This window comes from Onthophagus taurus, chromosome 6 (genome assembly GCF_036711975.1).
Source record: "Onthophagus taurus isolate NC chromosome 6, IU_Otau_3.0, whole genome shotgun sequence".
NCBI lineage: Eukaryota > Metazoa > Arthropoda > Insecta > Coleoptera > Scarabaeidae > Onthophagus > Onthophagus taurus.
The window spans coordinates 20,757,561-20,781,718 of record NC_091971.1 but is presented as its reverse complement, the minus strand read 5'-3'; the positions used below and the strand labels follow the sequence as shown (position 1 = coordinate 20,781,718).

General features: G+C 32.8%; 4 protein-coding genes and 1 long non-coding RNA gene across 6 annotated transcripts; 1 reads left to right on the top strand and 4 right to left on the bottom strand.

Moving 5' to 3' along the window:
- Positions 1 to 35: 35 nt before the first annotated feature.
- On the bottom strand, positions 36 to 9,066 carry LOC111426663 (rho guanine nucleotide exchange factor 25-like). 2 transcript variants are annotated; one of them, XM_071196507.1, is made up of 6 exons: positions 8,773 to 9,066; positions 8,575 to 8,719; positions 8,377 to 8,523; positions 8,232 to 8,321; positions 7,376 to 7,406; positions 2,910 to 7,318 (listed from the first exon to the last, which is right to left on the bottom strand). In XM_071196507.1, exons 1-5 carry the CDS (start codon positions 8,868 to 8,870, stop codon positions 7,377 to 7,379), a joined length of 510 nt encoding a protein of 169 aa, XP_071052608.1. In that variant the 5' UTR covers positions 8,871 to 9,066; the 3' UTR covers positions 2,910 to 7,318; position 7,376. The 2 variants fall into 2 exon arrangements, with proteins under 2 accessions (XP_022917062.1, XP_071052608.1); XM_023061294.2 differs by lacking the exons at positions 2,910 to 7,318; positions 7,376 to 7,406 and adding an exon at positions 36 to 494 and having other exon boundaries at positions 8,773 to 9,060.
- A 21-nt stretch (positions 9,067 to 9,087) lies between these two features.
- On the bottom strand, positions 9,088 to 10,212 carry LOC111426633 (uncharacterized). The gene is made up of 3 exons (XM_023061246.2): positions 10,083 to 10,212; positions 9,688 to 10,006; positions 9,088 to 9,630 (listed from the first exon to the last, which is right to left on the bottom strand). Exons 1-3 carry the CDS (start codon positions 10,157 to 10,159, stop codon positions 9,088 to 9,090), a joined length of 939 nt encoding a protein of 312 aa, XP_022917014.2. The 5' UTR covers positions 10,160 to 10,212.
- Positions 10,213 to 15,002: 4,790 nt separating this feature from the next.
- On the top strand, positions 15,003 to 15,833 carry LOC139429992 (uncharacterized). The gene has a single exon (XM_071196523.1). It carries the CDS (start codon positions 15,003 to 15,005, stop codon positions 15,831 to 15,833), a length of 831 nt encoding a protein of 276 aa, XP_071052624.1.
- Positions 15,834 to 17,795: 1,962 nt separating this feature from the next.
- LOC139429981 (uncharacterized) lies at positions 17,796 to 20,364 on the bottom strand. The gene is made up of 5 exons (XR_011640563.1): positions 20,224 to 20,364; positions 20,022 to 20,172; positions 19,877 to 19,966; positions 19,030 to 19,060; positions 17,796 to 18,972 (listed from the first exon to the last, which is right to left on the bottom strand). It is a non-coding gene; the product is annotated as an uncharacterized lncRNA (long non-coding RNA).
- A 60-nt stretch (positions 20,365 to 20,424) lies between these two features.
- Positions 20,425 to 21,808, bottom strand: LOC139429991 (uncharacterized). The gene is made up of 3 exons (XM_071196522.1): positions 21,782 to 21,808; positions 21,342 to 21,689; positions 20,425 to 21,284 (listed from the first exon to the last, which is right to left on the bottom strand). Exons 1-3 carry the CDS (start codon positions 21,806 to 21,808, stop codon positions 20,742 to 20,744), a joined length of 918 nt encoding a protein of 305 aa, XP_071052623.1. The 3' UTR covers positions 20,425 to 20,741.
- Between the last annotated feature and the right edge of the window lie 2,350 nt (positions 21,809 to 24,158).

Sequence of the window (24,158 nt, the reverse complement as noted above, 5' to 3'; positions counted from 1 at the left end):
CATGAGGTCAGACACAAAAAGTAAAAACAGGAAAATTTAAATACATTTCCTTTAATCACAATCATAAATTATATAGAAAAGAAATAACCTCTACATAATATCTTCTTATTAAATTTAAGTTAAGTTAATTCTGAAATTCAAACTCGTCTCGTTTCCGTCCATTTCTAGATTACAGTTTAACAAAAAACTTCAAGGTGTCTATAATAAGAAGACTAGATATATTTCTTAACGTCCATCTATCGATTCACAGATGGCACATCTTAACTGAACAAGTATTTAACAAATGTTTACAAAATTTCTTATCAACTCGATAAATTTAATTCAGTTGCTATACTTTCCAAGTAATTTATCGATTCTATAAGAATTTTATTGTCTGAGTTTGTTTGTTGTTGCAAAAGTTTTCTAAGGATTAAAATGTATCTTGTTAATCTTTGAAATGGAGTTAAGAGTTGATCTACTAAACGGAAACTGTCGCCCAATTGTTTTCTTCTCACCTAAAAATAAACAAATTAATATTACAAATTAAAATTTTCTAATTAAAACTAGTCTTGATTACTTTAAAACATTAAAAAATCGTATAAGAAACCAGCATGACATAAAAATTGATAAAATGTAACTAACGCAACCTTTAGCACACATTGAATCTTTAGAGGAGGTAGAAAATTTGGGCACCGCTCTTAGACTTCTATCGTTCAGAATATCCAACTTTATGCTAGAGTGCAACAATGCCAAGACAACGGCATTAGAGTGGAATGTAAGAAACCAAAGATTTACAAACCAAAATGTGTTAGAAACGACTTGCAGCAAATGCTAAATAAACCACAGCGAAAAGACTAAACATGGAGATATCCGAGGAGGGGACTGAAACAATGGTGATATCAAAAGAGCCTGTCAGGTGCGAATTGACAATGAATGATCGCCCCATTAGACAGAGCCTGCACTGTAAGTACCTGGGCGTTGATATCTCTACCTACAGAAATTTCCACCAGGAAGTTAGGGCACAAGTCAACAAAGGCTTCAGAATATTTGGACATCTAAGACATCGCATGGAGGAACAAATATATGTTTAAGGAGAGCAAAGTCCGCATCTACAAAATAGCAGTGGGGCCGGTAATAACTTACGCATGGGAAACTAGGGCGGATTTTTTTTATATTATGCTTAACACAATTGTATAACACCTAGTAAATACATACTAATTAGCTACTTATTTTTGACACAAAATTAAACAAAATCGAACGGCTTTGATGCGCCACCGATGCTACTTCCAAATCGCAATGGAGGTCAGTGTTTCTTATATACCAAGGTGCATTCACTATGCACCTTAGTACTTTGTTTTGGAATCTTTGAATCAGACTTGTATTTGTTTTGCAGGACAAATCTCCACAGTTGGATTCGGTATGACCATTTTGGTTTTAATACTTGCTTGTATATTAGCAACTTGTTTCTTAGTGATAACGTTGATTTTCTGCCAAAAAGCCAATATGCCAATATACGTTTCTAAATTTGATATCAAGTTCCTCACGTTTTTTTTTACGTGAGCTTTCCAGTTTGGCATCCAGCGTCATACCAAGATATTTTGCGGTATCGGCGTAAAGGACTGCATTGCCATTTATGTGTACTGGGATATAGTTGACTTTCTTATAAGTAAAGTTTATGTATGTCGATTTATTTATATTTAATTTTATTAGCCATCGTTTGGCCAAGTTTTCTATTGAACTTAAGGCCAATTGTAACTTATTTGTTGCAACTACTTCATTTTCTGCAACAGCAAAGATCGCTGCGTCATCTGCAAATGTAGCTGTTAATGTTTTTGGTATCTAAGGAAGGTCGAATGTGTAGAGTAAGTACATTGTTGGGTCAAGCACACTTCCTTGAGGAACTCCGGCTTGTATTTCATGTAGTGCCTTTTTATAAGCCTTTTCGTATTTTACTCTAAAACATCGATAGAATAGAAAGATACGATTTTAGTAGTTGACTATACGTTGATGGTAGTATTTGGTCTAGTTTATAATTTAAACCATCTAACCAGACTTTGTCGAAAGCTTGTGCAACATCCAAAAATACGGCAGAGCAGACTTTATTTTCTTCCATTGCTATTTCGATAGTATTTGTTATTCTATGCACTTGGTCTATTGTTGCATGTTTAATCCGAAACCCAAATTGATGTGTTGGTATTAGGCCTTTTTCTTCTATGTAAAAGAGATTGGGCTAAGAGCAACCAAGAAAAAGTGAATTTGTTTGCTGAACATCTGAAACGAACTTTTACATCAGACAATCCAGCAACTATGTTCCTAGCATGATTCAAAGTGATCAGCAGAGTAATATACCATGTGTAAGAATGAAAGAACTGTATTATGAAATACAAAAACCAAATATAAAAAAATCAGTAGGGTATGACTTAATTAATGGAGAAACATTGAAACATCTACCAAAACGGACGATTACAAAACTATTACACATAGTTAATGCTGCTTTTAAACAGAAATACTTCCCAAATATATGGAAAGTTGCTAAAATAATAATGATAGCAAAACCTGGTAAACCCCCCACAGATTAAAATGACTAAAACTACGGCATGCCACCGAAATGAGAACGCTAAGGACGATTAAAGGAGCAACCCTGGGAGATTAGATAAGAAGCTCAACAACACGGGAGGAACTAATTGTATCTGATGTGGTACGATTTATGCGACTATAAGTGTTGTTCGAAATGGCCAAGAGTGGGTGACCAAGCTCGAGGAGACCTACCGAACAACTGTTGAAAATGTGGCACGAATGCTAGACTTCAGCATCCCAAAATTCCTGATGAAGCAGAAAAAACAAGACATTTAATTTATTTTTATTTTATTTTTTTATTTAATTCAAAAATACAGCACAAAATAAATGTACAGAAAAGAGATAAAAAAAAAACAAAAAAAAGATTTCTAATTTTTTAAGACAAACTGAAATCCAAAGGCACAAATTTCAACTAATTTTCATTATTAACTAGTTTACTGGTCGATCTAAGTGTTAAAGCACTTGTTGATCGTCCAGCAAACACTATATTATATTAAAGGAGAACTAATTTGTCCAAGCACCCTGAAAACGAAACTCTAATCTAAAATAATAATTAACCTAATCACGATCGTACAATTTAATACAATTCACGTAAAGTAGTACCCGAAATGAAATCTCTTACCTTTTTCAAAAATACCTTTGGAGGAAGAAATAGTAGTATAGGCAACAGTTGAAGATTGTAGTTTAAGAGAAGATAGTAAACTTTATGAACTATGAACGAAAAGTTAGCCTATCACAGCCTTCCTACGCACAGGAACATTTAATTTTTGCAACATGTTGGATCTGGTAAAGTAAAGATGGTTTGGCAACACAATAGGTAAACAGTACTTATTTTTATAAATGCATCTACAGATAGCAGTAACATAAAGGTGTTTAAGTGTTAGAACTTTGGTTCCGCAAATAGAGTATCACTGGGAAACCTGCTTGGTCTGAATAATGAGATCCGTAGTATTGATTTCTGAACCACTTGCACATGAACCTAACAAGCTAACAAACCAAAGCACCGACTGAACAAAAGAATAATAAAAGAGTTTTAGATACCGCCAATTTCTCAACGTTAAGAATAAAGATAGTAATCTGCGGATATTCTTAACTACCAAGTCAATATGAAAATTCCATTTAAAGTTGGCATCCACTATAAGTCCCAAATACCTGGTTCTGTTCGCTCTCTTCATAATACCACAGCAAGAACAATTACGACCACCAGTTATGTAATCCCTATTATAAACACGAATCTCATTAAGATTTAGAGGGTAATTGTAAGTTTGGAACGTAAAAAAGTAGGATTTTGTGGGATTCAAGAAGAGATAGTTATTATCCAGCCAGTACTTAATAAAAGACTATAAGACTATAATATGTCTAGTAGCAGAAGTAGAAACTTTGGAAAGCAGAAGAAACGTGTCATCGACGTACGACAATAATTGTGCGTCCATAAATTTATGAAGGAGTAAGTCGTTAATACACATCAGGAAAAGACCCAGGATTGATTGGCACTCCACAGGGTACATTGCGACTATCACTGTATTATTGATTTATAGCAGCATCTATTAGATAAATAAGAACAGACAAGATCAAGAAACACCTCTCTAACACCATAGAAATCCAATTTGGCAATCAGTATATTATGAGATGAGCAACAGTATCAAATCCCTTAGCCAAATCCAAAAATATTCCTATAATGGGAGTAGAAGTACCCAATGCATCACCCCCCTTCCTTGACGAAAACCATACTGACAACTGGTACCATTTTGCTGGAATTTAGAAAGTGTTCTAACTGATCCTCTAGCATTTTGTAAAAAAATTTTGATATGAATTTTAGCTTATGTTATGCTTAAAGTTCTTGTCGTTGTGTGTTATACTTCAACGACAGATAAGAAATATGCATTAAATTCAATAGCAATTTTATGTGGGCTTTCCAATGTGTTCCTGTCCCCGGGCCACAATAACACATAAATGCAAAAATTAAAGGATAAACGTACTAAGAAACCAGTATTTCCTAAACAACCACAGGGCAATAATAAACAAGTGTCAACAGTCAACACAAGTGCAGAAAATGTTCTACAGTAACTGGTAATTTTGAAAACAGTATTAATAATAATCAAGCCAAAAAGCAACAAGAAAACGTCTCCATTAAAAATTCTCTTCAACAAATAACGGTGAAATGAACTAAAATAGATGAACCAAAAATTGCAAGGTCAGGTAACCTTGTAAGAGGCATTATTAATCCCTGTAGCAAAATATAATCCAACTATTGACCAGATTCACAGAATCATAGATATAATTGAAAAGTTGCTGGAAGAAAGAAAATTTCATTCCACTGTATTCCTAGATGTAGCTCAGGCATTTGATAGAGTGTGGCATGTGAGACTTCACTACAAATGAAACAAGCTCTTACGAAACCCTTATGTAGTTTTCACAACTCCTAGGAGTACTGCTAAGGATTGCGAGGGTTAATCAGGACAACCCTTACTCTAAACTTAAAGGAATTAACGCAGGATTATCACAAGGTAGTGTATTAAGGCCAGGCTGCTGCCTACTGTATACCAGTGATATTCACTTTTACCTATGATACTGCTATAATGGATGTTATGCAAAGATAACGAAGTAGGTGCAATAAACCAACAACATCAATTAATAAGATTAGCAATGGAGAGTCAAGTATATGAGGGTACATCTGCCCATATTAATTTTATAAAAACAGAAGGGACCAAAGATATTCCCGTCAGCATAAACATTACGTAAGTACAATATGCTGACACAGCAAAATGTTAGGTACAACACTAGACATTCTCAAAAACTATCTGACAAAAAGGTTTCTGTTTTGAACAGGTGATTTAAGCGAATTATAAGTTAAAAAGAAACAGAAATAAACCATGTGGGGAGAGAGGAGCTCCATCCAACTCGGCTGGTGTGTGTTTCAGACTGTTCGTTGCGACTTTATTTAGCCTACAAATACATAGAGAGGCAGAGACAGAGATTCAAACCTCAGGCCACACTATGCAGAGACACAAAGGGGAAAATAATTAGTGATGTCGAAGAAATTAAAAAAACTTGGAAGGAATATTCAAAAAATTGCTGAGAGTTAAAACAGTGGTAAATGAGAAAGAGTACTCGCAAGATGAAGTGTGAGAACAACAAAATCATGAAGGGTACATGAAGAATGAAACTCACAATATAATAACGTCATTACAAAATAAAAGAAGTAGAATTGATAGTATTCTCCCAGAACTGCTCAGAATGAAAGGCGAAAGTGCTAAACAAAATGATGGACGCCATGAACGACCTTGAAAGATGATAGGGATAATTAGCGAGGTCAACACTATAACTGGGACTTTTCAGATCCAATGTTGAGTATTGCTAAAAACGATTTTAACAAAAGACAGATCTGATTTTGAGAGATATCAAATAGGGATAAAAAAACTTTCGATGATGAGGAATATCATAGACGATGTTGAATAAGACTAGGGAGTTATTGAAAATATTTGATAATATTGTAGGATACTAGGCAGGTGTGCATTGTAAAGAACCTTCCTCCATCCACCTCTTTCACTCCCTCCGGTTCCTGGCTAATTCCTTTATATCTGCTAGAGTCTTATCCTTATTCTTTGCTTCAAATGCCTTTTTTAGTATTGTGTTATGTTCCATTCTAATTATGTGTGTGTACCAGTTTAGTTGCTTTCTTTCTATTTTGCTGATTATCTCCTCTTCATCCTTTCCCAGTCTTATTTTCTTATTACTTATCCTATCCCACTTTGTTTTCCCCACTATTTTCCGTAAAAATTTTATTTCCCTTGCTGTAATCTTTCCTTCTTGTTTATCTTGGAGTGTCCATGATTCACTGGCATATGTTAATATTGGGACTGCCACCGCGTTGTACACATTCAATGTTATCTTTCTATTTATCTCCTTCATCCCAAAAATTGTTCTGTTTAAAGTATGATGTACGTTGTTTGTTTTCCTTATTCTTGCATTTATGTCTAAATCTTTCCTTCCATTTTGTGATATTATATTGCCCAAGAACTCATATGATGGTACTTTTTCTATCTTTTGTTCCTTAATAAATATTTCTTTCGGGTTATTTCTTATTTCCTTTTTATTTATTATCACGATTTTACATTTATTTACGTTCAATTTTAGTCCCATCTTTTCAATTTTTTCTGTCCATATTTCAACTAACTTCCTTGCCTTTTTATGGTTCTCTGCTATCAGCACTATAGTCGTCAGCATATAGTAAATTATCTATTTTTAGTGGTTCCAAACTTTTATAACCTATTACTGTTTGACATTTATTTGTTCTTGTTCTTGTATTTTTTATCACTCTATCCATTAATATTGTAAATAACAAAGTGCTTAGGCTATTGCCTTGTTTTATTCCCTTGCTCATTTCGAGTATCTTCTTTTTTATGTATTGGTAAGATGATATTATCTTCCCAATCTTTCAGGACTGTTTCCGACTCCCATGCGGCCCATGGGGCTTATATATACTTAGAAGCCACTCCTTCCCTTTTATTCCAAAATGTTTTATCATCTCCGTGTCTATCTTGTCTTTGCCGCAAGTCTTGTCTGTTTTCATCTTCATCCATGTAGTTCTTCCATTGTTATCTCTTCAGTTGCTATGTCCATAGTGTCTTCTGTTATTTCATCTTCTCCTCCCACCAGTGATTGTGTCCGTTTTCCATCTTTGAACTTTTCTGCATTAAAATCCGCCCATATGTCCAGAATTTCCCATGTAGTTGTCTTTATCTTATTCAAAAGCCCCAATCTAAAAACGAATTAGCAGAATATGATTGACTTCACCAGATTTGGCTACAATTTTTACCTCAAGATGGAAGTGTGATGAGGCACGAATACTAAAATTTTAAAGAAATAAATAAATATCTATAAAAATAAAATAATCTAAAAAACGGTCTGCGATTTCCGCTAGCACTGTACAGAAAACTACGAATACCTCACTGTTACTTTTGTTGCTCCGAATACGGAATTCTACGCCCTTGATTCAAGCAACAATACGTGATTTATCGCCAGGCTTGACACCTATTTAAAGGTGAGAGTTAGATCGGAATAGATTGGTGGAAAGGTTAGGTTCTTCTGCCAGTAAGAATTCTAATCAACGACGAAGAGAGAACGCACAAGTTTCTACAGAAGACTTTGTGTTATTGCATTCTGCTTCTGAAATACGGCCGTAAATGAGTTAGCCGGATCATAAATTTTAGGGTCTATAGGAAATAGTTAACAAAACAGCTAAAGAACAGTTGTGATTTTAACTTTCCCAAAATGGTCATTGACATATGACGAAAATATTAGAATTTTTCGAAAATGATAAAAAAGAAGTGATGGTTGCTGAGTTTTTCATCAGATGTGCAGGGTCTATCACGACGAGCTGAGTCTACATGTAACCAAATATATGTAGTCTGATGTACAACGAAAAAAATCTTGGTTTTTGACCAGTTAGTGGTAGAACGAAGGTAATGTCTATGATCTTAGTGTAACAATAAGTTCCATTTGAGAAAGAATGTGATTATTATTGAGTTTGGGCTACATATTCCCTTATATCTAATGATATAAATACTCTTGTTTTGTTTTAGAAAAATTAAAATTGCTGATTCTTCAATAAGTTTCATTAGGACAAAATATAATAAAATATTTTGAAATTAACAATGACGATTTTTACTTACCTCAACTAATTTCTTGTATTTAGTAGAAAGTGTATTAAATAAATCGTACATTTCACTAATATAAATTTTGTAATAATAAAATAATTGTTTCTAAAACAAAATATTAACGATAAATTAAACATTTAAAATATAAATTTATACTTACATGTTTCAAAAAACATTGTGCTATTTTTTCAGCGTCTTTTCGATTATCTAAAAGATCCACATAAAAAGTTACTTGGTGCCTTCCTAATTCTTCTAATGTTTTAAATATATTTTCATTTAATTCTTGTTTGAAATAAAAAATATAACTCTGAAAACATTTTGGTAGTATGACATATCTTTTATTAAATTAAATAAATACCCCAATTATATGTCGTAAAGTTTGAAAGTAAGTTTCTTCGGTGTTTAAAAGTTCTTCAATTATTTTGGAAGATTTACATATTTTCTTAAAAGAATTTTTTTGGCATACGTTCTTATTAATATATGTCCAATTAGCTTTAGTATTCCTAATAAAATTGAATTGAAAGACGATTAATCATTAAGAGATAAAAATTATTACCTTAATTTTCCTGCATCAATTTCACAAGAAATACTATCAAAATATGTAATAAGATCAACAATATTTCGTTTGCCATTTAATTCATCACTTTCGTTCATATTAAACTATTTTATTTTGTATTTTTTAACACAATAGGTGTAGATTACTTCCCACTAACATTACGTATCACCATTATTATTCTATTTTCCTTGTTGGAATATTATCTTATCTATTTCCTCGTAAAATTGATATCGTTAATGGAAGTATGGTGGAATTAAAAAACAAGTAAATGAATTTATTAATCAAATTTTAAGAATCTTTCAATTTTTAATGTTTTTAATTTATTAAGTACTGAATACTATCCCTAAATCTAATAATATTTTGACTTTGCGAATTTGTGAGATCTCGAAATTTAATTATTTTAACACTATTATTCTTATCTTTTACACTCAAAATGAGCTTGGTTGAATTGTCACAAATCTCAACATCAATAAGATTTGATGTTAAATAATGTTTTTTATACGTTAAATAATCTTGTTTTGCCATCGTAGTAAAAAGAAGAACCTTTTCAAATAGAAAAACAACCATATCTTTCTTATCAACTTTAAATTCGAGTCGCAGTACAAGTTTTCCTCTAGAACTAAACGGAACATTTTTCTCGATATCGTAACTAATATCCAATTGATGTTGATATCCATTAATTAAGTTATCCCATATGTTAATAGTTCCTTCTATAGCCTTTTCTTCCTCTTCTTTATGATTAAACGAATGAAGTAATATTTTTAAAAATGTTGCGTGAATAAGAGTTCTTGATTTAATAGAATCTGTTAAACAAGTTGTTTGTCTAAGTATATCTAAGTATATTTTAAATAGGTAAATCTAAAAAATATAAATTGATTAATTTATTTAAGTTGTATTAAAGAATTTGTTACTTACATTTTCTTCATAAACACGAGTTATTTTGATTAAATCATAGTTAGCATCTTTTAAATTTTCTATGAAAGATATTGTTAACTTATCAATTGAATTTAAACTGGATGCTATCATCTGATTCGAATCTCCTTTATAAGCTTTAATAAATTCTAAAAGTCTGCTGTGATAATTTAATTCATTTTGTATCATTTCTTTTATCGCTCGAGCTCTATCAATTGGCTTGTAAGAACTATTTTTTATTCCAACAAAAATATCGCATATTCCTTCTTCAACATTATCAAAAATAGAGTATTCTTCGGGATTTTCTTCGATTTGTTTAGATCTGTTATGTAAATTAATATATTTTGATGTCTTGATAATTTTGATAAATCTTTAAATAAAACGATTATATTATTTACCTGCTTAAAAATCTAGTATTTGTTTTTAAAACACTAGTGCTCTCAACCACATCACCACCGCCCAATGTATACAACATGGTTAATAATTCATAGAACGGGACCAAACTGGTTATTAAAATTCGTAACCCAATAATATATATATAGGATAGTTAATACGGTAGATATATTATTTTTACAAGATAAATCCTAAATATTTGATAAGGTTACTAACAATAAAATAATACAATTTTCAGATAAAATCTCATTAATTTCCGGTACATATTTTAAATACCGGAATTATTATTCATATTTAAAAAAAAGATGTAACATACAGGATGTAGTTAAATGGATAAAAACCAGAAAAAAGAAGTGGAAGGAAAATAACTTCTACGTTTCGATTTTTTGTAATATTAGGGCAGGAAAGAGAAAATGATTAAAAATACATTCTGTATACTGATGAAGCAGAAGACAACACCTGCTCAACAAAAGTATTGCAGTTACGTGGATGTAGGTACTGACTCTCATTGAAAGCGTTAAAAATACAGAACAAATACAGAGTATTTATTCAGCTATATACTACAGTTGTACGATGGTCACTTTTAATATAAAAATTGTAATATATCATTCGTCATCGACTAGAACAGCATATGAGGCATATTGATGCTTTCAGTGATGTTAACTTCAGTCAATAGTACAAACGATAGATCATCCAAATGTCTCACGGAACTTGATCCGTACGCAACGCTTGCCCAGAACAGACCAAGCATCAAAAGGTGTTGTGCACACAAAAAATGCACAATTGGTCAATTATTTGTTTAAAGAGTTATAAGTCCATTTTACCAGTATTTGTAACAAGAAGAAAAAAACATGTATAGTTTTTGTACTTTTAAACTGGTCTTTAATTAAATGAAAAACATAAGTCTTACTAGTTTCGGCTATGTGCCATCTTCAGAGACTATTTTATATTGTCATGAAGTAAATTAAGACATCAAATTTTGTTACATTATAATAAAATGTTTGAAGTTATCAAATAAAAATTAAATAAATTATGTACAGAACACGTTTACATTTTAAAATCATAGAACGTTCTAAGTCCTTATGTTTTTCTATATAGATCACGGTTTCTTGTAATTTCAACACCTAGATATTTAAAATGCATGACTTGAATTTTTTATCGACCTTGTCTGATCTAGTCTGTTTTGGTCTGCGGGTGACATCTCACTTAACTTAATGGCCTTTAATCTTCATTCAAAAGGCGAAAAAATAAATTCGAAAATAACCAGTAATGCCCAAAAATGATTTGTAAGTACCGGAAATTATGTTACATCTACTTTTTTGGGAGGTGGTCGAACGTTGACTTTAAAAATTGAAGTACTATTCGTGAAGTAGGTGGTATAGACAAAATTAAGGTGACAAAATTAGAGAGAAGTAGGGTAGAGACGAAATAAGTTTATCAAAATTAAAATAAATGCAAATCGGATATTTGCTTCAATTGCGCACTAAGAATTTCTTCGCAGAAATTCTGGATGCCAAAACATTGAAAAAAGATAGAATTTGTATTTACGAATTTTTTTAATTTGTATAATGGAGAGAAAGACTGGAAATTTTGAAAGTTATCGAAATTCAATCCAAAAATGACCTACTCTGCTGGATACTTATCACATTGATCACTACTATCTACCAATAAGGACTATTAATATATTACTACAGTAAACAGAAAGTTTTCGGCAAATTTACGAGAATTTGTATTCGAAGAGTTCAAAAACTATTGCACAAAAGAGCCAGAGTACCACAAGAAAACGAAGAAGTTGGAAAAACACAACCATAATATGATATCTCAATTCCTTATCAGTAAAAGAACAGCTTCCTCCTCTTTTAAAGTATTAACCGAAATCAATATGTGCTAGTACAAGATTTAAACTTGCAAGAATTATGAGAGGAAGATATGATGCAACGTCTAGATGAAGAACGTTCTCAAATACGATATGATGCTGCAAACCAAATCAAACGAATTCAAGATAATAACAAAAGAAATTATAACATATGAAGAAAGAATATAAGGTAATTAAAAGAATAAATAAATATAAAATATAAAATTTTAGGTATTTAAATAAAATGAAATAACTTCTTTCTCGCTAAAAAATTTAATATAATCAGTACCGGTTTCGGCCAATAAGCCATTATCAGCTGAATCTACCAATTAAAAATGAATAACAAGAAATTATTTTAAAACAAATGATAAAACTTACTGTCAAAAAAGAACAAACAAGAACAAAAACTCAGACATAAGTTAAAAACTTAAAAAATGTTTAAAGTAAAACTAAAATGAAAATTTTTAAATATAAAATAAATATACAAAATTATAGACTTACATGGTAAAATAACAAGAAAAACACATTACAACGGCAAATGAAATGACAAACTAAAAATAAATGTATGTAACAAGACTGGAATAAAAAAAAAGGTTGAAATTATATCACAGTGTCACCAAATTTAAAACCGTACCTAAAACGTAGTGAAGTTTAGTCATTATCCGAATCGCATGAAGATAAGAATGGCCAAAATGTAAAAATGAGAGAGAGGATTATTAAGGACGAGGGTCGATCGTCAGCAGTCATTGGGTAGAGCGTGTGCACAAAATACTTATAGCGTAAATGAGAGATAGCGGTGTTCAAAATATTATATATGACTATTAATAGTTGTGACACATAAACTAAAGAAACCTCTATTTATTGTTAATGATTGAGAAATGGTTTATTTTTGCAATCGAATCATTCTTGTGGTAACTTGACATGGTTTTCCCTGGATGCATCACAAGTTGTATTAATCGCTTGTTTCTAAGATCTTTTCCCTCGTCTGTAGATCACAGAATACTGCACAGAAAATAATTGATGCCAGTGTTGATGGAAAACACTCAACACCGGTAAGAGATATTTCCTTAGATGCTGACGCTTGTTCTGGCCTACTTTTAGATGAATTAGGCGATATAATTTCATCATTTGAGATGAGATGGGAGATTGAGAAGGGGGATTCGAAAGTAACACAATACAGTTTTTTGTGCAATACTCCAAAGTCTTTAAAGTAATTGAACATGACAAATTATTTAATATTGATAGCACTCTGTACAACGGTGATGAATATAAATATGTGTTCAATAAAGTATAGGAAATAAAAAAGGAATGTTTAGTCTTCCGTCCATCCTGATAGGTTGGCAGTATCTGTTGATCTTACCGGTTTATCTCATATAAAACGCTAGTGTTACCGCAGTGGTAGAAACACAAATAATGGTGAAATAGTATTTCAAGGCGTCAATCACTAACGCACTCCTTTCCACTTCCACTGAAGTTAGTGCCTGTCTACCTGTCTTACTACAACTTTGTCGGGTTTCCGAACTGTAGTTACACTGGTTTCATCAGCATTGTAGACGTTTGTTGTTTTTTTGAAAATGCTATTTTTGATATTAAATTCTTTAAACTGCAAACATGAAAACCATTTAATGATTGATTCTGAGTGCTTTCTGCAAACAAATGAATTCTTTTATTGTGTAGATGTCAGTGAAATGTCTTGCTTATTCCTGCTTAGTCCATCTTGTTTTGTTACATCTCAGTTAATCTAACGACTATATTGAAGTGAACCAATTCCTACATCCTACTTCTTACATCCTGTGATGTAAGTACTTTATAGTATTTTGAATTGAAAACACTAACTTTAGTATGCGTGTTGGCACTGCCAGGTTCTTTTTCTAGCATTAAGTTCAGCTGATTTCCTTGAGTAAACGAGAGTTTAATAAATAGTGTGGTTTTGCATCACACAAACACATTATTTTGATCCCATGTTTCTTAGGTTTGCTTTTAATGTACTGCCAAACTATGCAACAACCCCTAAATTCAACAGCATATCATCTACGATGACATATTAGCAACTAAAATTATTTTTGCAGTTGTTGCTTATATGTATTTGACATTGCAGCAAATCCATCAAATTATACTATGTCAAATCGGAGTGTTGACGATCTTCTGTGTACCTCTGAAAATATTAGACTTTTTGTATCTTCATGAGTTTATTTGAACACACCGTTTAAAATCAAAAGGCACAGAAATGCTTTTAGTTCAATTGTATCCAAACGTTCTACGTAACTTGGTCTGTACGCAACGTTTGCCGCCATGATTTTTGATCAGAAGAGACCAAGCACCTTTTATTCCTGGCAGGCAAAAAATTATACTTGACAGTGTAGTCTTTGAAAGAGCAGGGAAATTTTTAGACCACTTGAAACATTTGCGACCATAATAGTATCGTGCAAGACGTTTCATGGCATCAGAGAAGTCGTCATAAAAATATTCTGCTAAATTTGCAAACTACTTTCTGTCAGAAATTTTATAAGAAATATTTAACGTAATAATAGTCGAGATCCCGCGGGGGAGCTGGGCCCCCACCGGGCGCGTCCCCAGGTGGCGGATAGGGGAACGCTCGCTTCTTCGAGTATCGGGTTAACCCGACGCGGACCAACCAGCCTGACTTCTATAGTCTGTTTTTTCGCCAGGACCGGCACGGCACCGGCTTGTTACGTCTCTTGTTTTTCGTCCTCTTTTTCGTTTTTATGTGATTGGCACGTATTTTGGAAACCCTGGGAGTGCTGACGAAGCCTCCGGTGTCTCGGCCGGAGGTGGAGGAGGCTGATGTGAGCTTGCTCTGCCGAGGGGGGACTGGGTACGTGTCAGAGGCCAGCCACTTCGGGCCCTGATCAGGAAGTGTGCGATGGATTTAAGGGTCGGAACTTACACTGCTCCGGGAGGGTTCCGGTTCGTCCGTGTTTTTCGGAACCGGATAATTGAAGGTCGGGCCTCAGGGAACTGGGGTAGGTTTCTATAACCGAGGGTATACCCGTTCCCGACCATTTCAGCCCGCCCCTTCTCATACGATGCGCTGGTGAAACCGAAAAGAATGGCAACTTCAACGAGAAAACCCATTCCAGAGGCGCCCGACTCTCAAAAAATGGACAAAACCATCAACCAGGAAAAGGAGGTCATACCCCGGTTCCTGGTGGTTAAACCGCTGAAAGGAAAATCTTTCGAAAAAATGAGCCCGTTTGCTTTGCAAAAATGTTTGTTTGGTAAATTTGGTGGCTTTAAGTCTATTAAAAAGATCGCGGAGGGTATCCTAATGAAAGCTGCGTCGATCGCTCAGGCAAAACGCGTTCTCTCCAGTGAACGCCTAGGCGATATCGAGGTGGAAGTGATCCCACACAAAACACTTAATGTTACCAAAGGTATTGTCTATTGTCCTGATCTCCTCAATTGCACTGAGGAGGAGATTCAACAAGAAATGAAGGGGCAAGGTGTGATTGAAGTGAGGAGAATTAAAACCAGGAAGGCCGGATTATTGGTAGACACACCCAACCATATACTTACCTTCAATAAAGCTCTCTCTGCCAAAAAAGGTCAAGGCAGCATTTTACGCCTTAGAAGTAAGGATATATATATACCCGCGCCAATGCGCTGTTTTAAATGTCAAAGGTTCGGCCACACATCCTTGCGCTGTGAGGCCGAACAAATATGTGTTTGTGGAAAGGCCGCGCATGAAGGTCAGCCTTGTGAAAGTCCCCTTGTGTGTGTGAACTGTGGCGGACCGCACTCGGCTCGGTCGAGGGTGTGTCCTGTATATAAAAAGGAAGTCGCGATTCAAGAAATTAAGACGAAGGAGCGGCTAACGTATGCCGAAGCGAAACGTAAGGTGCAAGCGATGCAGCGCACGCCTGTTTCGGGAGTGTCGTAATCAGCGGTTGTTAGCACACAGCCCAAGTATGATAGCTTGGTGAAAGATCTCATCCCGGCAATAGTTGCTGCTATCAAACCGCTGATACAGCAAACAAGTTCTCCCAGTCCGTTCGTTAAACCAGCGACTCCAATTTTTAAAACACCACAGATTATGGACCTCCCGGTGGAAAATGTAGAGAGAGCCAGTCAGGCAAACCTTTTCCATTTCGAGTCCGGTTCGGACAAACGGAAAAGAGAAGGCAACCAAACGTCATCGACAGACGAAATGTCGGAGCTGTCCGTTGACTCAAAAACGGGTCTGCACAAGAAAAAGAAAGGTTGGCAGAAAGGTAGACCAAGAAATCCGACACTGACTTCAGGAGACGACTTACCCACTGCGGTACAGTCATGTTTATTTACACGTGTCTTATTGTCTCATATACATTCTTTGTTTGATTGTTATTTATTTATTTATTTTTCTCTTATACTGATTCAGCATTTCTCTTTTTACAATAAAGTTCAACACGTCAACCATTAATATACTTCAATGGAATTGCAATGGACTGATTCAACATTCTGCTGAATTAAAAGTGCTAATGAATCAGTACTTACCCTTGTGTGTATGCCTTCAGGAAACCCACTTAACGCCGGAACGAATCTAGTTATTGAAGAACAAAATATAATCCAACTATTGATCAGATTCACAGAATTATAGATATAATTGAAAAGTTGTTGGAAGAAAGAAAATTTCGCCACTATATTCCTAGATATAGCTCAGGCATTTGATAGAATGTGGCATGTAAGACTTCACTACAAACGAAACAAGCTCTTACCTATGTATTTTTCACAACTCCTAGGAGTACTGCTAAGGATTGCGACGGTTAATCAGGACAATCCATACTCTAAACTTAAAGAAATTAACGCAGGATTATCACAAGGTAGTGTATTAAGGCCAGGCTGCTGCCTACTGTATACCAGTGATATTCACTTTTACCTATGATACTGCTATAATGGCTGTTATGTAAAGATAACGAAGCAGTGCCAATAAACCAACAATATCAATTAATAAGATTAGCAATGGACAGTCAAGTAAATGAGGCTACATCTGCCCGTATTAATTTTACAAAAGCAAAACGGGCCAAACATATTTCCGTCAGCATAAACATTATCCAAGTACAGACATTCTCAAATACTATTTGACAAAAAGATTTCTGTTTTGAATAGGTGATTTAAGCGAATAATAAGTTTTAAAAAAACAGAAATAAACCATGCGGGGATAGAGGGGCTCCATCCAATTCGGCTGGTGTGTGTTCCAGACTGTACGTTGCGCCTTTATTTAGCCTATAAATACATAGAGAGGCAGAGACAGAGATTGAAACCACACTATGCAAAGACACGAAGGGTGAAATAATTAGTGATATCGAAGAAATTAAAAATACTTGGAAGGAATATTCAAAGAATTGCTGAGAGTCAAAACAGTGGTAAATGAGGAAGAGTACTCGGAAGATGAAGTGTGGGAATAACAAAAACATGAACTAATACGGTTGTATTAGTAGATGAGTAGATGAAACTGATAATATAATAACGTCATTACAAAATAGAAGAAGTAGAAGTGATAGTATTCTCCCAGAACTGCTCAGAATGAGAGGTGAAAGTCCTAGACAAAATAATGGACGCCATGAACGACCTTGAAAGATGATAGGGACGATAATTAGCGAGGTCAATACCATAACTGGGACTTCTCAGATCCAATGTTGAGTATTGCTAAGAAAGATTTTAACAAAAGACAGATCTGATTTTGAGAGATATCAAATAGGGATAAAAAACTTTATAGATGATGTTGAATTAGACCAGGGAGTTATTGAAACTATTTGATAATATTGTAGGATACTAGGCAGGTGTGCATTGTAAAAAACCTTCCTCCATCCACCTCTTTCACTCCCTCCGGTTTCTGGCTAATTCCTTTATATCTGCTAGAGTCTTATCCTTTTTCTTTGCTTCAAATGCCTTTTTTAGTATTGTGTTATGTTCCATTCTAATTATGTGTGTGTACCAGTTTAGTTGGTTTCTTTCTGTTTTGCTGATTATCTCCTCTTCATCTTCTCCCAGTCTTATTTTCTCATTACTTATCCTATCCCACTTTGTCTTCCTCACTATTTTCCGTAAAGATTTCATTTCCATTGCTGTGATCTTTCCTTCTTGTTTATCTTGGAGTGTCCATGATTCACTGGCATATGGGAGTGAATTAATATTGGGACTGCCACCGCGTTCTACACTTTCAATGTTATCTTTTTATCTATCTCTTTCTTCCCAAAAATTGTTCTGTTTAAAGTATGATGTACGTTGTTTGTTTTCCTTATTCTTGCATTTATGTCTAAATTTTTCCTTCCACCTTGTGATATTATACTGCCCAAGTACTCATATGATAGTACTTTTTCTATCTTTTGTTCCTTAATAAATATTTCTTACGGGTTATTTCTTATTTCTTTTTATTTATTATTACGATTTTACATTTATTTACGTTCAATTCTAGTCCCATCTTTTCAATTTCTTCTGTCCATATTTCAACTAACTTCCTTGCCTTTTCATGGTTCTCTGCTATCAGCACTATAGTCATCAGCACATAGTAAATTATCTATTTTTACTGGTTCCAAACTTTTATAACCTATTACTGTTTGATATTTATTTGTTCTTGTTCTTGTATTTTTTATCATTCTATCCATTAATATTGTAAATAACAAAGGGCTTAGGCTATCGCCTTGTTTTATTCCCTTGCTCATTTCGAGTATCTTCTTTTTTATGTATTGGTAAGATGATATTATCTTCCCAATCTTTCAGGACTGTTTCCGACTCCCATGCGGCCCATGGGGCTTATATATACTTAGAAGCCACTCCTTCCCTTTTATTCCAAAATGTTTTATCATCTCCGTGTCTATCTTGTCTTTGCCGCAAGTCTTGTCTGTTTTCATCTTCATCCATGTAGTTCTTCCATTGTTATCTCTTCAGTTGCTATGTCCATAGTGTCTTCTGTTATTTCATCTTCTTCTCCCTCCAGTGTTTGTGTCCGTTTTCCATCTTTGAACTGTTCTACATTAAAATCCGCCCATATGTCCAGAATTTCCCATGTAGTTGTCTTTATCTTATTCAAAAGCCCCAATCTAAAAACGAATTAGCAGAATATGATTGACTTCACCAGTTTTGGCTACAATTTTTACCTCAAGATGGAAGTGTGATGAGGCACGAATACTAAAATTTTAAAGAAATAAATAAATAGCTATAAAAATAAAATAATCTAAAAAGCGATTTCCGCTAACATTGTACAGAAAACTACGAATACCTCACTGTTACTTTTGTTGCTCCGAATACGGAATTCTACGCCCTTGATTCAAGCAACAATACGTGATTTATCGCCAGGCTTCACTCCTATTTAATGGCGAGAGTTAGATCGGAATAGACTGGTAGAAAGGTAAACTTCTTCTGCCAGTATGAAGTCTAACCAACGACGAAGATAGAACGTACAAGATTCTACAGAAGATTTAGTGTTATTGCATCCTGATTCTGAAATGCGGCCGAGTTAGCCGAATTATAAATTTTAGGGTCTATAGGAAATAGTTAACAAAACAAAACAGTTGTCATTTTAACTTTCCCAAAATGGTCATTGACATATGACGAAAATATTAGAATTTTTCGAAAAAGTTAAAGAAGAAGTGATGAAGACGTGTGCTGTTAAATAGTAGAACCAGATGGTTGCTGAGTTTTCCATCAGGGTCTATCACGACGAGCTGAGTCTACATGTAGATAAATATATGTAGTCTAATGTACAACAAAAAAAATCTTGGTTTTTGACCCGTTAGTGGTAGAACGAAGATCATAGACATCACCTATGATCTCGCCATGCCTCACTTAGTGTAACAATAAGTTCCATTTGAATGTAATATAAATAATGATATAAATACTCTTGTTTTGTTTCAGAAAAATTAAAATTGCTGATTCTTCAATAAGTTTCATTAGGACAAAATATAATAAAATATTTTGAAATTAACAATGACGATTTTTACTTACCTCAACTAATTTCTTGTATTTAGTAGAAAGTGTATTAAATAAATCGTACATTTCACTAATATAAATTTTGTAATAATAAAATAATTGTTTCTAAAACAAAATATGAACGATAAATTAGACATTTAAAATATAAATTTATACTTACATGTTTCAAAAAACATTGTGCTATTTTTTCGGCGTCTTTTTGATTATCTAAAAGATCCACATAAAAAGTTACTTGGTGCCTTCCTAATTCTTCTAAAGTTTTAAATATACATATTTTCATTTAATTCTTGTTTGAAGTAAAAAATATAACTCTGAAAACATTTTTGTAATATGACATATCTTTTATTAAATTAAATAAATACCCCAATTATATGTCGTAAAGTTTGAAAGTAAGTTTCTTCGGTGTTTAAAAGTTCTTCAATTATTTTGGAAGATTTACATATTTTCTTTAAAGAATTTGTTTGGCACACGTTCTTATTAATATACGTCCAATTAGCTTTAGTATTCCTAATAAAATTGAAATGAAAGGCGATTAATCATTAAGAGATAAAAATTATTTCCTTAATTTTCCCGCATCAATTTCACAAGAAATACTATCAAAATATGTAATAAGATCAACAATATTTCGTTTGCCATTTAATTCATCACTTTCGTTCATATTAAACTATTTTATTTTGTATTTTTTAACACAATAGGTGTAGATTACTTCCCACTAACATTACGTATCACCATTATTATTCTATTTTCCTTGTTGGAATATTATATTATTTATTTCCTCGTAAAATTAATATCGTTAATGAAGCGGAAGTATGGTGGAATTAAAAAACAAGTAAATGAATTTATTAATCAAATTTTAATAATCTTTCAATTTTTAATGTTTTTAATTTATTAAGTGCTGAACACTATCCCTAAATCTAATAATATTTTGACTTTGCGATTTTGTGAGATCTCGAAATTTAATTATTTTAACACTATTATTCTTATCTTTTACACTCAAAATGAGCTTGGTTGAATTGTCACAAATCTCAACATCAATAAGATTTGATGTTAAATAATGTTTTTTATACGTTAAATAATCTTGTTTTGCCATCGTAGTAAAAAGAAGAACCTTTTCAAATAGAAAAACAACCATATCTTTCTTATCAACTTTAAATTCGAGTCGCAGTATAAGTCTTCCTCTAGAACTAAACGGAACATTTTTCTCGATATCGTAACTAATATCCAATTGATGTTGATATCCATTAATTAAGTTATCCCATATGTTAATAGTTCCTTCTATAGCCTTTTCTTCCTCTTCTTTATGATTAAACGAATGAAGTAATATTTTTAAAAATGTTGCGTGAATAAGAGTTCTTGATTTAATAGAATCTGTTAAACAAGTTGTTTGTCTAAGTATATCTAAGTATATTTTAAATAGGTAAATCTAAAAAATATAAATTGATTAATTTATTTAAGTTGTATTAAAGAATTTGTTACTTACATTTTCTTCATAAACACGAGTTATTTTGATTAAATCATAGTTAGCATCTTTTAAATTTTCTATGAAAGATATTGTTAACTTATCAATTGAATTTAAACTGGATGCTATCATCTGATTCGAATCTTCTTTATAAGCTTTAATAAATTCTAAAAGTCTGCTGTGATAATTTAATTCATTTTGTATCATTTCTTTTATAGCTCGAGCTCTATCAATTGGTTTGTAAGAACTATTTTTTATTCCAACAAAAATATCGCATATTCCTTCTTCAACATTATCAAAAATAGAGTATTCTTCGGGATTTTCTTCGATTTGTTTAGATCTGTTTAGTAAATTAATACATTTTGATGTCTTGATAATTTTGATAAATCTTTAAATAAAACGATTACTTACCTCCTTAAAAATCTAGTATTTGTTTTTAAAACACTAGTGCTCTCAATTACATCACCACCGCCCAATGTATACAACATGGTTAATAATTCATAGAACGGGACCAAACTGGTTATTAAAATTCGTAACCCAATAATATATATATAGGATAGTTAATACAGTAGATATATTATTTTTACAAGATAAATCCTAAATATTTGATAAGGTTACTAACAATAAAATAGTACAATTTTCAGATAAAATCTCATTAATTTCCGGTACAGATTTTAAATACCGGAATTATTATTCATATTTAAAAAAAGATGTAACATACAGGATGTAGTTAAATGGATAAAAACCAGAAAAAAAGAAGTGGAACATATAGAAAGAATAAGTAAAAAAAAAATGACAAGAATTTGTATGCGTGGACGACCGGAAGGAATGAGACCACAAGGACGACCACACAAGATATGGATTTAAAGTTGGTTCTCTTCGTCTGCGGAATAAAACCCATAACACGTGGGTTGATAAACAGGGATTGTCCCTAGTCGAAAGTGGAACAAAAAGAAGAAAATAACTCTTACGTTTCGATTTTTTGTAATATTAGGGCAGGAAAGAGAAAATGATTAAAAATACATTCTGTATACTGATGAAGCAGAAGACAACACCTGCTCAACAAAAGTGTTGCAGTTACGTGGATGTAAGTACTGACTCTCATAGAAAGCATTAAAAATACAGAACAAATACAGAGTATTTATTCAGCTATATACTACAGTTGTACGATGGTCACTTTTAATACAAAAATTGTAATATATCATTCGTCATCGACTAGAACAGCATATGAGGCATATTGATGCTTTCAGTGATGTTAACTTCAGTCAATAGTACAAACGATAGATCATCCAAATGTCTCACAGAACTTGATCCGTACGCAACGCTTGCCCAGAACAGACCAAGCATAAAAAGGTGTTGTGCACACAAAAATGCACAAAAAACCGAAAATTCACTGGTCAATTATTTGTTTAAAGAGTTATAAATCCATTTTACCAGTATTTGTAACAAGCAGAAAAAAAATATGTATAGTTTTTATACTTTTAAACTGGTCTTTAATTAAATGAAAAACATAAGTCTTACTAGTTTCGGCTATGTGCCATCTTCAGAGACTAGTTTTATATTGTCATGAAGTAAATTAAGACATCAAATTTTGTTACATTATAATAAAATGTTTGAAGTTATCAAATAAAAATTAAATAAATTATGTACAGAACACGTTTACATTTTAAAATCATAGAACGTTCTAAGTCCGTATGTTTTTCTATATAGATCACGGTTTCTTGTAATTTCATCACCTAGATATTTAAAATGCATGACTTGAATTTTTTATCTACCTTGTCTGATCTAGTCTATTTTGGTATGCGGGTGACATCTCACTTAACTTAATGGCCTTTAATCTTCATTCAAAAGGCTTCATTCTGAGTTGTTCCAAAACAGAAATGTTGATCGTCTTGCAACAAATCACTTAACGGCTTGGCTATAAACAAATAACATTTCCCGAATATTCGAAAATAACCAGTAACGCCCAAAAATGATTTGTAAGTACCGGAAATTATGTTACATCTACTTTTTTGGGAGGTGGTCGAATGTTGACTTTAAAAATTGAAGTACTATTCGTGAAGTAGGTAGTATAGACTGAATTAAGATGACAAAATTAGAGAGAAGTAGGGTAGAGGCGAAATAAGTTTATCAGAATTAAAATAAATGCAAATCGAATATTTGCTTCAATTGCGCACTAAGAATTTCTTCGCAGAAATTCTGGATACCAAAACATAGAAAAAAGATAGAACTTGTATTTACGAATTTTTTTAATTTGTATAATGGAGAGAAAGACTGGAAATTTTGAAGGTTATCTAAATTCAACCGAAAAATGACCCACTCTGCTGGATACTTATCACATTGATCACTACTATCTACCAATAAGAACTATAAATATATTACTACAGTAAACAGAAAGTTTTCGGCAAACCTAGGAGAATTTGTATTCGATGAGTTCAAAAACTATTGCACAAAAGAGCCAGAGTATCACAAGAAAACGAAGAAGTTGGAAAAAACACAACCATAATATGATATCTTAATTCCTTATCAGTAAAAGAACAGCTTCCTCCTCTTTTAAAGTATTAACCGAAATCAATATGTACTAGTACAAGATTTAAACCTGCAAGAATTATGAGAGGAAGATATGATGCAACGTCTAGATGAAGAACGTTCTCAAATACGATATGATGCTGCAAACCAAATCAAACGAATTCAAGATAATAACAAAAGGAATTATAACATATGAAGAAAGAATATAAGGTAATTAAAAGAATAAATAAATATAAAATATAACATTTTAGGTATTTAAATAAAATGAAATAACTTCTTTCTCGCTAAAAAATTTAATATAATCAGTAC

What these genes read in the sequence shown, in the direction of transcription:
- LOC111426663 (XM_023061294.2), bottom strand. Translation starts at nt 8,870, where the DNA reads ATGAACGAAAGTGATGAATTAAATGGCAAACGAAATATTGTTGATCTT. An exon ending in ATTGATGCAGGAAAATTAAG is followed by an intron (nt 8,720 to 8,772) that starts GTAATAATTTTT and finishes CAATTTTATTAG; the next exon opens with GAATACTAAAGCTAATTGGA. An exon ending in CTTTACGACATATAATTGGG is followed by an intron (nt 8,524 to 8,574) that starts GTATTTATTTAA and finishes AAATGTTTTCAG; the next exon opens with AGTTATATTTTTTATTTCAA.
- LOC111426633 (XM_023061246.2), bottom strand. Translation starts at nt 10,159, where the DNA reads ATGTTGTATACATTGGGCGGTGGTGATGTGGTTGAGAGCACTAGTGTT. An exon ending in AATACTAGATTTTTAAGCAG is followed by an intron (nt 10,007 to 10,082) that starts GTAAATAATATA and finishes TTTACATAACAG; the next exon opens with ATCTAAACAAATCGAAGAAA. An exon ending in CTCGTGTTTATGAAGAAAAT is followed by an intron (nt 9,631 to 9,687) that starts GTAAGTAACAAA and finishes TATATTTTTTAG; the next exon opens with ATTTACCTATTTAAAATATA.
- LOC139429992 (XM_071196523.1), top strand. Translation starts at nt 15,003, where the DNA reads ATGGCAACTTCAACGAGAAAACCCATTCCAGAGGCGCCCGACTCTCAA.
- LOC139429991 (XM_071196522.1), bottom strand. Translation starts at nt 21,808, where the DNA reads ATGTTGTATACATTGGGCGGTGGTGAT. An exon ending in ATACATTGGGCGGTGGTGAT is followed by an intron (nt 21,690 to 21,781) that starts GTAATTGAGAGC and finishes AAAATTATCAAG; the next exon opens with ACATCAAAATGTATTAATTT. An exon ending in CTCGTGTTTATGAAGAAAAT is followed by an intron (nt 21,285 to 21,341) that starts GTAAGTAACAAA and finishes TATATTTTTTAG; the next exon opens with ATTTACCTATTTAAAATATA.